General features: G+C 35.6%; 1 protein-coding gene across 4 annotated transcripts in view; it reads left to right on the forward strand.

The window, feature by feature from the left end:
• The window catches only part of MAGI2 (membrane associated guanylate kinase, WW and PDZ domain containing 2), a 1446920-nt gene that overhangs the window by 1075744 nt on the left and 353685 nt on the right, over positions 1 to 17491 (forward strand). For all 4 annotated transcript variants that reach the window (XR_014067178.1, XM_081535656.1, XM_081535657.1 and 1 more), the window contains exon 7: positions 15617 to 15674. Coding sequence is in view for 3 of the 4 variants with exons in the window: in XM_081535656.1 (XP_081391782.1) it covers positions 15617 to 15674 (58 nt within the window). In the remaining variant the exon portion in view is untranslated. The remainder of the gene's footprint in view (positions 1 to 15616; positions 15675 to 17491) is intronic.

A 17491-nucleotide genomic window follows, 5' to 3' on the forward strand; every position in this document is an offset into this window, starting at 1 on the left:
AGGAACTTATCTTTTATCCAGTTTTCCTCTATATCTGAAGTCCAATGGTTAATTGATTGACTGTTCTGGGACAGTGTTCAATATAGAGACATATGTAGTAATTTTATTTCTGGAAATTCTTCTGGATTATAGTTTTAAGTATTACTTCTATTATTTTATCCTTTATGTATTCCGATTATACATTTACTGGATTATCTTTGCCTGTATTCTATATTAGTGACTACATTCTGATTCTTTTTACCATTTATTTTATCTTGTTTTGTTTTCTTAGCTATCACTGTGTCTTTCCTCAGTGGTCCTTATTTTATTTTGATTGACTTGATTCTCTCTTGGGCACCTGGTAATTTAGTTTTAATTTCAAAGATTCTTTTTCTTACTTGGTATTCTATTTTAATCAACTCTTCTTTGGTATCTTTCTGTTCTTTATCCATTTCTGGTCAGAACTTTTACATTTCTAATTCAAAATGTTGTTTTATCTTTATAATTGTTTGTTTGAAAATATCTTGAGATTTTATTACAATTTTCTCATTTGTGTTTTTGTTTATGTTTGAGGAAGGATGGTGATTTTTATTAGACATTGCTTTGACTGTCATTTCTGATTTTGTATGGCAACTTGGGCTTCCCTGTGGCTTAGCTGGTAAAGAATCCGCCTGCAATGCGGGAGACCTGTGTGCAATCCCTGGGTTGGGAAGATGCCCTGGAGAAGGGAAAGGCTACCCACTCCAGTATTCTGGCCTGGAGAATTCCATGGACAGTCCATGGGATCACGAAGAATTGGACATGACTGAGCAACTTTCACTTTTCACTTTCATTTTTCATGACAAATTTGTAGGAATATTATCTACTTTGTATGTATTTTTCTTTTTTTCCTGGACCAGCAATAATGATTTTATATAAGCAAAAATAAAAGATTTTGGTGGATTACTACATTCTTAGTTCATGAGCACCCTCTTCTGTCTATTTTGTGAAATACTAATTTTTTAGTAGATGACACCTTTCTTTTTGCAGAGATAATAGTTGGTATGTCTTACAATCTTATGATTCTTTTTTTGTTTGTTTCTGCAAACACAACTTCTACCACATTTTTTTCTATCATAACCAAATTTCCAAGGGCCATTTCCTCTATTGACTTCATTTCCCTTTTTTTCTTAAGAAATACCTTCCTAAGACTCTATCTCTTGTTCTTCTCACTTTCAAACTCTCTTCTTTCAATTTCCCAATAGCTGTGTTCTGATCAACGAGGCCTGTTAGCATTTTCCAATTCAGAACAGGAATTTGTCTTTCTGAGGGTGATTTTGTCTGTCTTTCCATCCCTGAGCTCCTTCTCCCTCTCTTTTTTGCTGCACTCTCCACCTGACTTTCTCATCTAGAATGAGCTCTTGAGTTGGCTCTGATGCATTAGTGTTGTGTCTCTACTTACATGTACCTTTTCAAGTTCATAGCATTTTCTTTCTCCTAATTATGTTGTGGGCTTCCCTGGTGTCTCAGAGGTAAAGAATCTGCCTGCCAATACAGGAGACACAGGTTCGATCCCTGACCCAGGAAGATCCCCTGGAGAAGGAAATGGCAACCCAACCAGTATTCTTGCCTGGGAAATCCCATAATCAGAGGAGCCTGGTGGGCTACAGTCAATGGGGTTGCAAAGAGTCAGAAACAACTTAGCAAGTGAACAACAACAATTATATTGTGGATATGGGTTCTGCATGGTTATATTATTCTCTTACTGGATATTTATTACTTTCCAAGTGGATAGGTTAAAATTTAGATAGCAACCTTTACATTATAAGAGACCAGCATGTTTTTATAAAGAATTTTATGTGAATGGTGATCATAAATAGATAGATCAACAGATGGATTAATATAGACTTAAAGAAATTAAGATTTATAAAATTCTAATTTTCTAAATTTTCTAAATTTCATGAGAGTGACTGAACTGAAAGAAGTTAAGAGGAAACTGTATATATGTATTTTGAAGTCCTAACATATTGTTGTTTCTAAAATCCTTCATTATGGCCAGACCTTTCTCCAGAGCTCTAGGACATTTTTTAAAAAAAGCTCACCTACTAGATTCATCACTTTTCCACCTTCTAGTGCAGCTTGCAAACTTGAGCCATATATAACTCTTTCTGAATCTTTACCAGATAGAATCCTTTTTTGGGTCATGCCTTTCTGCCACCACTTCTGTCACCATCTCAAATAGGTTACTGTGCCATCTTTAAGTTAGCATTGCAAAAGTTTGCATCTATATTTGATAGTCTTTTTCCATGTAGAAAAGGGACCCTAAATATCCACAACATTATTGAGCATACATTTGTTTATATAGTATCTGTTAGGAAGAGCTTATACATTTTATTTTTAAAAAATCAGTCAGTTCAGTCACTCAGTTGTGTCCAACACTTTGTGACCCCATGGACTGCAGCATGCCAGGCTTCCCTGTCCATCACCAACTCCCAGACCTTGCCCAAACTCATGTCCATCAAGTCGGTGATGCCATCCAACCATCTCATCCTCTGTCATCCCCTTCTCCTTCTGCCTTCAATCTTTCCCAGCATGAAGGTCTTTTCTAATGAATCAGTTCTTTGCATCAGGTGGCCAAAGTATTGGAGCTTCAGCTTCAGCATCAGTGCTTCCAATAAAAATTCAGGACTGATTTCCTTTAGGATTGACTGGTTGGATCTCCTTGCAGTCCAAGGGACTCTCAAGAGTCTTCCCCAACACCAGAGTTCAAAAGCATTAATTCTTCAATGCTCAGCTTTCTTTATTGTTCAACTTTCACATCCATACATGATTACTGGAAAAACCATAGCTTTGACTAGATAGACCTTTGTCAGCAAAGTAATGTCTCTGCTTTTTAATATGTTGTCTAAGTCTTTTGATTTCATGGCTGCAGTCACCATCTGTATTGATTTTGGAGCCCAAAAAAAGTCTGTGACTGTTCCATTGTTTCCCCATCTATTTTCCATGAAGGAACGGGACCAGATGCCATGATCTTAGTTTTCTGAACATTGAGTTTTAAGCCAACTTTTTCACTCTCCTCTTTCACTTTCCTCAAGAAGCTCTTTAGTTTCGCTTTGCTTTCTGCCATAAGGGTGGTGTCATCTGCATATCTGAGATTATTGATATTTTTCCTGGCAATCTTCATTCCAGCTTGTGCTTCATCCAGCTCAGCATTTTGCATAATATATATGCATATAAGGTAAGTAAGCAGGGTGATAATATACAGCCTTGACATACCCTTTCCCAATTTGGAACCAGTCCGTTTTTCCATGTCCAGTTCTAACTGTTGATCTTGACCTGACTGCAGATTTCTCAGGAGTCAAGTAAGGTGGTCTGGTATTCCCATCTCTTGAAGAATTTAGCAGTTTGCTGTGATCCACACAAAGACTTTAGCATAGTCAATGAAGCAGAAGTAGATCTTTTTCTGGAATTCTCTTGCTTTTTCTGTGATGCAACGGATATTGGCAATTTGATCTCTGGTTCCTCTGCCTTTTCTAAATCCAACTTGAACATCTGGAAGTTCTTGGTTCATGTACTGTTGAAGCCTCACTTAGAGAATTTTGAGCATTACTTTGCTAGCACGTGAGATGAGTGCAATTGTGCAGTAGTTTGAACATTCTTTGGCATTGCCTTTCTTTGGGGTTGTAAGGAAAACTGACGTTTTCCAGTCCTGTGGCCACTGCTGAGTTTTCCAAATTTGCTGGCATATAGAGTGCAGCACTTTCACAACAACATCTTTTAGGATTTGAGATAGCTCAACTGGAATTCCATCACCTCCACTAGCTTTGTTTGTCATGATGCTTTCCAAGGCTCATCCGACCTCACATTCTAGGATTTCGAGCATCAGATGAGTGAACACACCATCGTGCCTGTGCGGGTCATTAGACCTTTTTTGTATAGTTCTTCTGTGTATTCTAACCACCTCTTCTTGATATCTTCTGCTTCTGTTTGGTCCATACTAATTCTGTCCTTTATTGTTTATCCCATCTTTTCATGAAACATTCCCTTGGTATATCTAACTTTCTTGAAGAGCTCTCTAGTCTTTCCCATTCTGTTGTTTTCCTCTATTTCTTTGCATTGATCACTTAGGAAGGCTTTCTTATCTTTCCTTGCTGATCTTTGAAACTCTGAATTAAGATGGCATATATTTCCTTTATTTATGGCTACTTATTTGGCTTATTTATGGCTTATATGACTATTTATTTGTGTCTATTTATTTATTTATCAGATCTTAGTTGTGGTACACGGGACCTTCCTTGCTGCCTGTGGGATCTGTTCTTGTGGCACGTAGTCTCTTGCTTGCAGTGTGCAGTCTCCAGAGCATGTGGGATCAATAGTTGTGGTGTAGGGACTTTTCAGTGTGGCGGGTGGTCTCTCTAGTTGTGGCATAGGCTTAGTTACCTCACGGCATGTGGGAGCTTAGTTCCTCAACCAGGGATCCAGTCATGTCCACCATACTGGAAAGCAGATTCCACCAGGGGAATCCGAAGCTTATACATTTTGTACTAAATGTGGTAAGATACATTAATGAGTGGATTTACTTGGAATTTGTTTGTGCCATTGTATCTTTTATCAACAATCCCATGAAATTGTGGTCAGTACATTTAACATCGATTACAATTCTTTACAATACTGGGGTAATGAAATACTCAGGTTGAAGCCAAAAGTAGCCAAATTAAAAGTTACTATCATGATACCACATGAAAACATGAATTAAATGCCAGTGCTGTAAAACACAAATCAGCTAGTTCTCATTTACATTGTAAAAATGGTTAAAAAAAAAAAAAAACTGTCCTATACTCAGCCTTACAAATGAAGATCCCCTAGCCTGTAGTTCCACAATATTAACTAGGTTGTGTGCTGTAAACATTCTCAGAGAAAGATGAAAAAGAGAACATAAAGAACCAATTACTATTTTCATTTTTAGACTCTAAAGTTTGTGCTTTATTTGTTCATTTTCATCACTGAATGGAATAAAATTATCTGGTAGAGAGGAACAAAAAGATCTAGAAGGATACACCCTCAACTTTATATAGGGAAATGAATTTGTGATTAATGTATCATTCTTTGATGGATTTTGTTAAAAACGAGAATGTTTTCAGAATTTATGTTTATAACTATACTCCTTGGGAACAAAAGTTATGTGACTTTTCCAGGAAAACTTAGTTATATTTCTCAATTGATATACTATGTGTATGGCAAAAATCTAATAAAAATATAGAAAAAGATTTTAATATGAATATTAGCTATCACTGGAGTGTGTGGTTTTCTACCTGTGGAAATTTTGTACATTTCTATGTTCTCTTGTGATGTCATCACCCCTAAACCACAATAGCAAGAGCCTCAATTTTTCAAAAAAGCCAAATCCAATTAAAATAATCTAAGACTGAAGGAAATAGGCCCACATTCTGGCCCTTGTTCCTGTCTCCAAAGTCTTAGTACTTAGTATGTTTTCTAAATTGGTCTACCTTCCTGGTTTGTAAGCTGCCCACCAGGATGGGCCTTCATACAACCTTAATGAATTAGCATAACCTATGCTATGACCCTTACAAGATTCTGCCTCCCAGGAAATGAACAAAACCTGACTGCAAATTTTGAACTCATATTACTGAATTTGTATCTCTAGGATTCAAGATGCAGTAACCCTTAGATGTGAACATGGTGTTAATATTTACCTAGTTTTTCCAGTGATAGGCAATAGGAAAAAAAAAAGAGAGAGAAAAATGGCCAAATTAAAAGTTACTTTCTTGAAAATGTCTATAAAAACTCAACATAAAATAAAAGAAGCCTACAAATACAGAAATATTATATTCTTTGTTTAAAAATTTAATGCTATCCAAATTAATTCAGTGTTATATGTATATGATTGAATATTAATAAAGTATGAATAGAATTCATCTAATCAATAGTGAGAGTTTGGTGAAATAGCTTTTTTTAATTTTGAAAGTATTTTAGATTTCAGAAATAGTAGAAAAAATAGTACAAAGCATTTCTGTGTACCTTTCACCTCACTTCCCCTAGTAGTAAAATCTTTCATAAGTACAATTATTGAAGTCAGGAAATTAACATTTATATAGATAGTTCCCTGGTGGCCCAGCTGTTAAAGAATCCACCTTCAATGCAGGAGACCCCCCCCAGTTCTATTCTTAGGTCGGGAAGATCCCCTGGAAAAGGCTTAGGTTACCCACGAGTACTCTTGGGCTACCCTGGTGGCTCAGATGGTAAAGAATCCGCCTGCAAAGTGGGAGACCTGGGTTGCGAAGATCCTCTGGAGGAGGGCATAGCAACCCACTCCATTATTCTTGCCTGAAGAATCCCCTGGACAGAAGAGCCTGGAAGGCTACAGTCCATGGGGCTGCAAAGAGTCATACATGACTGGGTGACTAAGCACAGACTAGTACTAGTCTCCACCTTATTTAGCTTTTTCTAGTTGTCTCACTAATGTCCACTTTCTGGTCCAGGACCCAATCCAGATCCTATTCTACATTTAGTCTTTGTGTCTCCATAGTCTCTGTACTTTGTGATGGTACCTCAATCAGTGTTTCTATTTCATGACCTTGACATTTTTGAAGAGTATTGGCCAGTTATTTTCTAGAATGTTCCTCCATTTGAATTTGCCAAATGTGGCTCTGTATCTCCAAAAGGGAAACACTCCCCCAGCTATACCTGATTATTATGTAAGTGAATTCTTGACCTGAGAACAACCATTACAGTGATCTTCCAGGCTAAGTAACTTGGATTTATTTTGAATAAAATGAATTGGATTAATGAATTAGGGAGATGGTAGGGGAGGTGGTAGAGAATCAAAGTAATGAGATAGTGTTTCTTATAGCTTTTCAGTGTTTGGGTCCCATTTCCATAGGGAATACTATCCTTGGATTCTACAAGTTTCCCAATTGTAGCCTGAAAAATGTTTTATTTTTTAAAATTAATTTCTATTGGAGTATAATTGCTTTGGGCTTCCCAGGTGGCTCTAGTAGTAAAGAACACACCTACCTGTGCAGGAGACATAATAGATGTAAGTTCAGTCCCTGAGTTGGGAAGATACCCTGGAGGAAGGCATGGCAACACGCTCTAGTATTCTTGCCTGGCGAATCCCCATGGACAGAGACGCCTGACAGGCTACAGTCCATTGGGTCACAAAGAGTCAGACGTGGCTGAAGTGACTTAGCACACACACATAATTGCTTTTCAATGTTGTGTTAGTTTCTGTACAGCAATGTGAGTCAGTTATGCATATACATATATCCACTCTTTTTAGATTTCCTTCCTATTTAGGTCACCACAGAGCATTGAGAAGAGTTCCCTGTGCCCTATGGTAGGTTCTCATTAGTTACCTTGTTTATCCATAGTGGTGTATATACGTCAGTCCCAATCTCCCAATTCATCCCACTTCTCGTTTCCTGCCTTGTTAACCGTTAAATTGGTTCCCTACATTTGGGACTCTATTTCTGCTTTACAAATAAGTTCATCTCTACCATGAAAAATGTATTTTTGAGCTAGCATAAAGGAGTCTCAGTTTTCTGCAATGAAAATGGATTTAACAAATAAATGATAAATAAACAAGAATTGGGAAAAGCAAGTAAATAAAAAGTATAACATGATAGCTGTGGCAAAATCCAGGCAGAACTAGATGCCTCTTTAATTTTTTTGTTCTGTTGTAGTTTTACAAAGCTTATATGACTGACTGCAAGTTAACCTAGACATTTGCACAGACATTTACAGAGTGGATTACTATAAGAATATCTAATCACTGAATTTTCTCCATGGTTCCATGGCCTGAAGAAAATCTCAATTACGACAGTTCTTAATGCAGCATTAACCTTGCTGATCTCAAGTGTTTATTTTTCTCTGTTGCATAGTATATGTTATTCTTTCATTAGTGTGACCTTAATCATCTGTAAATTTGTCAGATATTATTAGATACAGTATTCTAAATAAGCCAGGGCCCAAGAGCTCCAAGCTGCATGCTTGTTTGGTAGGGCAAATAGTACAAAATTGGAAATTCTTTTTTGTCATTTGTTCCCCTAATTTTAAAAAGAAGTAGTCTTTTTAAAAAAACTAATTCAATTCCAAATAACTTACTTTTCACAATGAAAGATGATTCTTAATTTTTCATCATATAAATGTATACTTCTCAGTTAATAATCTTATCATTATTATTGTTGTTATTATAACAATTATTACTTATTATGACTTGTCTTCTTATAAATGAAAAAAAGCTTGTCGTTTTTTTGTTAGCATTTTATCATAGACCTTTCTTTGCTTTACAGAAAGAATATCTTTGTGTGCACACATATATGCACATGCATATACATATATGCATACACATATGCATTCGTATATATGTACATACACACACCCACACCATTTTAAACATTGGTTGTAGATTTTTATACTCATTCTGTCATATTTACAAATGAACCGATGTATGTATTCTATTACTTTTTTCTTGTAACATCCATCCATCAATCCTTTGCAGGCATGATAAATGAAATGAGCAACAGCTCTTTGTAACAAATTAGAGGTACAGTGTATCATTTTGTTTCAAACTGTGAGTCAAGGACCACTTAACAGTTCATCTTAAAATACAAATATTTATAGCATATACTTTTGTTTAGGAATTAATAATCTATTTTGGAAATATGACATAAGCAAATAAATTATATTATCTTATGAAATGCAAACTAGATTTCCCCCCTAACTCCTGATGACTGCTTCATGATAGAAAATGGGAAACAATACCAAGGAATTGTTCTCAGAACCTTTGGCATTGTAAATCCACAAAGATAAAGAATCAGTGAACTCTATACTTTGGGGATACATAGCTTAGAATTAGTAATTTACCCCCCCCCCAAAAGAGCCAAAAAGGAGCCAAAGATAAAGAATAACTAAAGGAATGGTTTTATACTATAAATTTTTTTTTTAATTTGAATTTGAAATGCTTCCATTTGACAGCACCTTTTAGAAATAGAACTAGTATATATAAAACTAATCATGTTAGACTTTTACTCTAAATATTAGTAAATGCAATTGTTTTACTTATTTTTGTACACATGGGTTATATTAAACCTATTATATGTATGAATCCATGTATTCAGCCATATTAATAATAAATATTCATAATATCAGGACTTCCTCTAGCTCAATCGGTAAAGCATCTGCCTGCAATACAGGAGACCAGGGTTCGATCCCTGGGTTGGGAAGTTTCTAGGGAGACGGGAATGGCAATCATCTCCAGTACTCTTGCCTAAAGAATTCCATTGACAGAAAGCCTGGCATGCTACAGTACGTGGGATCGCAAAGAGTCGGACACGACTGAGCGACTGACACACGCAAGCACGCATTCATAATGTCAGTTGTCCTCTGTATATTCTTTCACTTTAGTTGCTTATAAAAGGCACTCAGTAGATATCTGTCAAATGGATTTTTCTTTTTAATAGCCAAATTCTCCAGTAGCTTAGGGAATTTGGTAAAAACTATCTGGAGAGTTATTCTCATTAGTCTATATTAATCCATTACTAATCCAAGAATTATTAAGCCAGGTCATAGCCTAGATTTTATATAGGTTAAAAAAATACTTGAAAAATATGTTTAGTATTTAAGGGAGGCTCCAATAATAGAAACCATAAAGGAAATCACTGAGAATTTACCAAATAAAATTTTAAAAAACATGTGTTAAACAGACTGTCCAACAAAATTAAGCTCTTAAAAACATGTATGCAGGGGACTTCCCTGGTAGTACAGTGGTTAGGAATCCATCTGCCAATGCAGGGGACACGGGTTCAATCCCTGGGCCAGGAAGATCCCACATGCCAGGGAGCAGCTAAGCCCGTGAGCCACAACTACCGAAACCCACGTGCCTAGAGCCCCTGCTCTGCAACAAGAGAAGCCATCTCAGTGAGAAGCCCTCACACCACAAGGAAGACCCAGCTCAACTAAAAAAATGAATAAATAAATATTAAAAAAAAATGTATGCAACATGTGATAAAGGATTGTTACTCTTTATAAATTTAAAAAAACTCTTATGAATTGATTTATAAAAGCAAGAAATGTACAAAAGGAAAAAAATGTCCAAGAATGAAGAAATAAAAATTAATACAACTATGAACTGCTATTTAAAAACAATTTGGTTGATTTTTAAATAATAATGTATAATATTTTATCTGCATATCCAGATTTCAAAAGTTCTAAAATTTGCCTTTTATAAACTCGTTTGATGGCAAAACCCAACCTGATCTGGGCATGCTGGCAGCAAACTAGTGGTAACTGACTTGAAAGGGTCCTTTTCTGTGCCTCTTAGTGAGAATCACATGATTTGGGCTGCCTGAATATTCATGGCTTTAAAAAATTTTAAGTGCTTTCTCAGACTCTGCTTGGATTGTTATAGAATAGAAGGTATTTGCATCATGTTATCCTTCTAAAATCAGAAAAATTATGAATTTCAAAACCCCTCTGTCCAAAAATTTTTGGATGAGGAATTGTGGACCTGTATTTAATTTGATGGTACAGAGAACCAAAGTCACTCACAAATTCCCAATGAAGTCATAAATTGGTTTCTTTTGTGAATGCGATAGTAAAATGTGAATATAGATATAGAGATTTATCAAAAGCCATAAAAGTGTGCATGCTCTTTAACCTGAAATTTCTCCTCTAGGAATTTATCATGGCTAAGTTATTGGGAAAATGATGAAAGACTTAGGCTTTAGTAAGTCCAACACAGGTGACATATAACTGGAAAGTCCCAAATGTTCAATGACAGAAGGCTGGTGGGATTATACAAGGCTCTAACCACACCTCACACAACAACTGTGCCACTTTCAAGGTGATATTGTCCAGTAACACTCATTCATGTTGAGGATGCCCTCGATATTTTGTTAGGTAGAAATGCCAGGCTGTAAAAATAATATGACTATATGATCTAATTTCTCTAAAATTTATTTGTCTCTGGATGGCAGAATTGCAGGTGATTCTAATTTTTTTTTTTATAAATTTATTTATTTTAGTTGGGGGCTAATTACTTTACAATATTGTAATAGTTTTTGCCATACATTGACATGAATCAGCCATGGGTTTACATGTGTTCCCCTTCCTGGACCCCCCACCCACCTCCCTCCCCATCCCATCCCTCTGGGTCATCCCATTGCCCCGGCCCTGAGCCCTTGTCTCATGCATCGAACATGGAATGGTGTTCTCTTTCACATATGATAATATACATGTTTCAATGCTATTCTCCCAGAACGTCCCACCCTCACCTTCTCCCTCAGAGTCCATAAAATTGTTCTATGCATCTGTGTCTCTTATTCTGTCTCGCATATAGGGTTATCATTACCATCTTTCAAATTCCATATATATGCATTAGTATACTGTATTGTTGTTTTTCTTTCTGGCTTACTTCACTCTGTATAATGGGCTCCAGTTTCATCCATCTCAGTAGAACCGATTCAAATGTATTTTTTTTAATGGCTGAGTAATATTCCATTGTGTGTATGTACCACAGCTTCCTTATCCATTCGTCTGCTGATGGACATCTAGGTTGCTTCCATGTCCTGGCTATTGTAAACAGTGCTGCGATGAACATTGGGGTACACGCGTCTCTTTCAATTCTGGTTTCCTCGGTGTATATGCCCAGCAGTGGGATTGCTGGGTCATATGGCAGTTCTATTCCCAGTTTTTTAAGGAATCTCCACACTGTTCTCCATAGTGGCTGTACTAGTTTGCATTCCCACCAACAGTGTAAGAGGGTTCCCTTTTCTCCACACCCTCTCCAGCATTTATTGCTTGTAGACTTTTGGATAGCAGCCATTCTGACTGGTGTGAAATGATACCTCATTGTGGTTTTGATTTGCATTTCTCTAATAATGAGTGATGTTGAGCATCTTTTCATGTGTTTGTTAGCCATCTGTATGTCTTCTTTGGAGAAATGTCTGTTTAGTTCTTTGGCCCATTTTTTGATTGGGTCGTTTATTTTTCTGGAATTCAGCTGCAGAAGTTGCTTGTATATTTTTGAGATTAATTGTTTGTCTGTTGCTTCGTTTGCTATTATTTTCTCCCATTCTGAAGGCTGTCTTTTCACCTTGCTTATAGTTTCCTTTGTTGTGCAAAAGCTTTTAATTTTAATTAGGTCCCATTTGTTTATTTTTGCTTTTATTTCCAATATTCTGTGAGGTGGGTCATGGAGGATCCTGCTGTGATTTATGTCGGAGAGTGTTTTGCCTATGTTTTCCTCTAGGAGTTTTATAGTTTCTGGTCTTACGTTTAGATCTTTAATCCATTTTGAGTTTATTTTTGTGTACGGTGATAGGAAGTGTTCTAGTTTCATTCTTTTACAAGTGGTTGACCAGTTTTCCCAGCACCACTTGTTAAAGAGATTGTCTTTTCTCCATTGTATATTCTTGCCTCCTTTGTCGAAGATAAGGTGTCCATATGTGCGTGGGTTTATCTCTGGGCTTTCTATTTTGTTCCATTGATCTATATTTCTATCTTTGTGCCAGTACCATACTGTCTTGATGACTGTGGCTTTGTAGTAGAGCCTGAAGTCAAGCAGGTTGATTCCTCCAGTTCCATTCTTCTTCCTCAAGATTGCTTTGGCTATTCGAGGTTTCTTATATTTCCATAAAAATTGTGAGATGATTTGTTCTAGCTGTGAAAAATACCATTGGTAGCTTGATAGGGATTGCATTGAATCTATAGATTGCTTTGGGTAGTATACTCATTTTCACTATATTAATTCTTCCAAACCATGAACACGGTATATTTCTCCATCTGTTTGTGTCCTCTTTGATTTCTTTCATCAGTGTTTTATAGTTTTCTATATATAAGTCTTTTGTTTCTTTAGGTAGATATATTCCTAAGTATTTTATTCTTTTTGTTGCACTGGTGAATGGTATTGTTTCCTTAATTTCTCTTTCTGTTTTCTCACTATTGGAGTATAGGAATGCAAGGGATTTCTGTGTGTTAATTTTATATCCTGCAACTTTACTATATTCATTGATTAACTCTAGTAATTTTCTAGTAGAGTCTTTACGGTTTTCTATGTAGAGAATCATGTCATCTGCAAACAGTGAGAGTTTTACTTCTTCTTTTCCTATCTGTATTCCTTTTATTTCTTTTTCAGCTCTAATTGCTGTGGCCAAAACTTCCAAAACTATGTTGAATAGTAGTGGTGAAAGTGGGCATCCTTGCCTTGTTCCTGACTTTAGGGGAAATGCTTTCAATTTTTCACCATTGAGGATAATGTTTGCTGTGGGTTTGTCATATATAGCTTTTATTATGTTGAGATATGTTCCTTCTATTCCTGCTTTCTGGAGGGTTTTTATCATAAATGGATGCTGAATTTTGTCAAAGGCTTTTTCTGCATCTATTGAGATAACCATATGGTTTTTTTCTTTCAATTTGTTAATGTGGTGTATTACATTGATTGATTTGCGGATGTTAAAAAAACCTTGCATTCCTGGGATAAAGCCCACTTGGTCATGATGTATGATCTTTTTAATATGATGTTGGATTCTGTTTGCTAGAATTTTATTAAGGATTTTTGCATCTATGTTCATCAGTGATATTGGCCTGTAGTTTTCCTTTTTTGTGACATCTTTGTCTGGTTTTGGAATTAGGGTGATGGTGGCCTCATAGAATGAGTTTGGAAGTTTACCATCTTCTGCAATTTTCTGGAAGAGTTTGAGTAGGATAGGTGTTAGCTCTTCTCTAAATTTTTGGTAGAATTCCGCTGTGAAGCCGTCTGGTCCTGGGCTTTTGTTTGCTGGAAGATTTCTGATTACAGCTTCGATTTCCATGCTTGTGATGGGTCTGTTAAGATCTTCTATTTCTTCCTGGTTCAGTTTTGGAAAGTTATACTTTTCTAAGAATTTGTCCATTTCTTCCAAGTTGTCCATTTTATTGGCATATAGCTGTTGGTAGTAGTCTCTTATGATCCTTTGTATTTCTGTGGAGTCTGTTGTGATCTCTCCATTTTCATTTCTAATTTTGTTGATCTGATTCTTCTCCCTTTGTTTCTTGATGAGTCTGGCTAATGGCTTGTCAATTTTGTTTATCTTCTCGAAAAACCAGCTTTTAGTTTTGTTGATTTTTGCTATGGTCTCTTTTGTTTCTTTTGCATTTATTTCTGCCCTAATTTTTAAGATTTCTTTCCTTCTACTGACCCTGGGGTTTTTCATTTCTTCCTTCTCTAGTTGCTTTAGGTGTAGAGTTAGTTGATTTATTTGATTTTTTTCTTGTTTCTTGAGGTACGCCTGTATTGCTATGAGCCTTCCCCTTAGTATTGCTTTTACAGTGTCCCATAGGTTTTGGGTTGTTGTGTTTTCATTTTCATTTGTTTCTATGCATAATTTGATTTCTTTTTTGATTTCTTCTGTGATTTGTTGGTTATTCAGAAGCGTGTTGTTTAGCCTCCATACGTTGGAATTTTTAATAGTTTTTTTCCTGTAATTGAGGTCTAAACTTACTGCATTGTGGTCAGAGAAGATGTCTGGGATGATTTCAATTTTTTTGAATTTACCAAGGCTAGATTTATGGCCCAGGATGTGATCTATCCTGGAGAAAGTTCCATGTGCACTTGAGAAAAAGGTAAAATTGATTGTTTTGGGGTGGAAAGTCCTGTAAATATCAATTAAATCTAATTTGTCTATTGTATCTAATTTGTATTGTACCTGCAGAATTGCAGGTGATTCTAATTTTTTTTTTTATAACTGTGCTTGTCTATGATGAAAATGTGTTACTACTTATAATAATAAAACTTTTAAGTGTCATTTAAACGTATTATTAAGAGTTTGTCAATACATCTTACTTAGTTTCATGTTTTATGTTTATTATTAATATGTGTGAGGAAAATATAATATTCTTCATATTTATAGGAATTAATTATAATGACTTGGTATATTTCAAAACAGTATCATAACACATAGCCTAGTTTTCAAATAGCATGTTTTTCCTTAAAGAAACCTTTATTATATTGTTGATATTTTAATGTGTATTATTAAAATTTGCTGTGGAGAATTGAAAATATAAACCATATTGTCAAGGAAAGCATGTTTAGAATTTTAGACTTTATACAAAAATATACCCAGAGAGTTTATTGGCAGCATTCAAATTCTGACCCATGGAGAGAGAATAGTAAGCTAACCATCTCAAATAGTGGGATATCAATTGAGAATGTGTAATGTCTTTGTTTCAGTCATCATAAACAATTTGCTATTCTCAGAAATATATTTTGAAATTATGATCTTTATCCTGAAATGCTCCTTTTAACAATACAAATAAATGAGAAAACTGTGTGCTCTTTCAGGAAAGTGATTTGCCTTCTGCATTGCCTTGAGTGATGATAACATGATGACGTGCCATTCTACTGCTTGGCATGAGATAAACAGCTAGACCCAGCAGTATATCTGCAGAGAAGAGAGTTCTGTGTTTTAAGTGCTAATTTCAAGTCAGTGCTTCTTATAGTTCCTACAATATGCATTTGAAATTTGGTGCTGACTCTGAATACTTTATCCCACTTTGTTAGACTATTTCTGCAATATATGTATAATTAAATTATATTACTTATTAAAAATAGTGTTATCTGTTACTTATTTACTGAAAGAAACAACTCTTTATTTTTCAGAGCTTCCATATGGCTGGGAAAAAATCGATGATCCCATATATGGCACTTATTATGTTGAGTAAGTCTCTAAGTTTGATATTAACTTGTTATTAATGTGTTGTGAAATTGTGTTAGTATTCCATTTATTGTGCATGTGTGGCTAACAGTCCTTTTATTCCCCTTTCATCTTACTTTGAAGTACCCATAAAGACTCTAGCAGCACTAGCTAGCTGTCTCTTGCCTTTCCAGCTGGCTAAATTGTCATACTTCCCCTTTGGCTCATGATTCTAAAACACCAATTGGAAAAGTGTGTTTCACACTGTCTTCTAAATGAGTGATAATTAAAGATATCAAAGTAAATGCCCTTCATTTTGCAATCAGAATGTTGGGAGCTGACTAGTTGTACAATAGAGAGATTCTATTAGACCAGATTTCAAAGTCAGTTAAATGAAGCAACCATATTTTTCAGTTGAGGGATGAAATAAAATTTAGATTTCTTTGTCTTTTAAGGACTCATTTTAAATCAGGAGGGTTTTTCTATAAATTGGACTTTTATCTATTGGAGGTTGCAGCATAATGAGTTACCCCTCTCTGCATCCTTTTATTCAAGATAAAGACCCTATTAAGGACTCAATTATATACACATCTTTCCTTAGGAAAGTCAAGAAATATTCAATAATTTTCAAAAGTTAAGTACATGAGTTACTTTTCCAGAACCCCTTTTCTGATAGACAGTTTTTTTACCTATTACATCATGTTGTTAATGTTATTTGGGTGAATAACAAAACCTACATACCCTAGAAACACAGAGGCTGAAACACTAAAGATGTTCTCCCTCTCCATCAAGATCTAACTTTGTTTTCTCCAATCATATTCTGTTTAACAATAATAGTCTAGATGGTAAAGGATTACAGACTAATGACATTACTGCTAAATTGTTTTTATAGCAATAGTCAAACTGTTACTGAGCTTTTACTAAGTGTCAAGCCCTTCTCTCCACTGGGGAGGTGCTGATGAGGACAACCTGTGTGCTCACGCCCTTGAGCGTCTCTTTCATAAACACTTGTCTTGAACCATCATCTGAAGTGAATTTTGGCACCACAGTCAGTCATTTCCAGTGAAGGTGAATTTACTTCACTTGACAAATGCAGTTTTCTAACATAGTATCTAAAGTCATGTAGACACTCAATAGATGCAAAAATTAAGATAAATACTTGGAAGTATCACTAATTGCAAAAATAAAGGGAAATCACTTTTAGATAGTTCTAAGGCTTCTAGTCCTATTGCATTGCTCATCAATTAAAATACATATATATTTTAATAATACTATAGCTGCAACTCCTGGTTAATTTTGTCAGTGTTAAAGATTTTCAATAGTGTTTAATTCAGTTTAGTCGCTCAGTCATGTCCGACTCTTTGCGACCCCATGGACTGCAGCACGCCAATAAGAGTTTTCTTGTCTTAATTGTTGAATCAGACTATCCCTTGCTTAAACCTATTACATCTGAAATTCAAGGTAGTTCAATGGAAGGAAAGAGAACAGAAGTATCTGACACACCAGATCTCATCTGTAATATACTTCCTTACATAATTTATCAAACAAGAACCCTTTCCTAAGTTTAGATATTGGGAAACTCCATAAAAAGCCATATAGCAAATATTTTAGGGGGCCAAATGGCATCTGTCACAGCTATTCAATTCTGCTGTTGTTGAAAACAACCATAGATGACACTTCAAATGAATGGGTGTCACTATGTTTCAGTAAAACTTTATTAGCAAAAATAGAAGGCTGGACAAACTTGGCCTGGGGGACATGATTTTCTGACCCTTTCCCTGTTTGAAATCTTCCAATTCTTCCATGTCCTCAACTGCTTTCAAGCTGATTTCCAATGTGCA

The sequence above is a fragment of the Giraffa tippelskirchi genome, chromosome 10 (assembly GCF_054371585.1).
Source record: "Giraffa tippelskirchi isolate mGirTip1 chromosome 10, T2T-mGirTip1v1.2.pri, whole genome shotgun sequence".
Taxonomy (NCBI): Eukaryota; Metazoa; Chordata; class Mammalia; order Artiodactyla; family Giraffidae; genus Giraffa; species Giraffa tippelskirchi.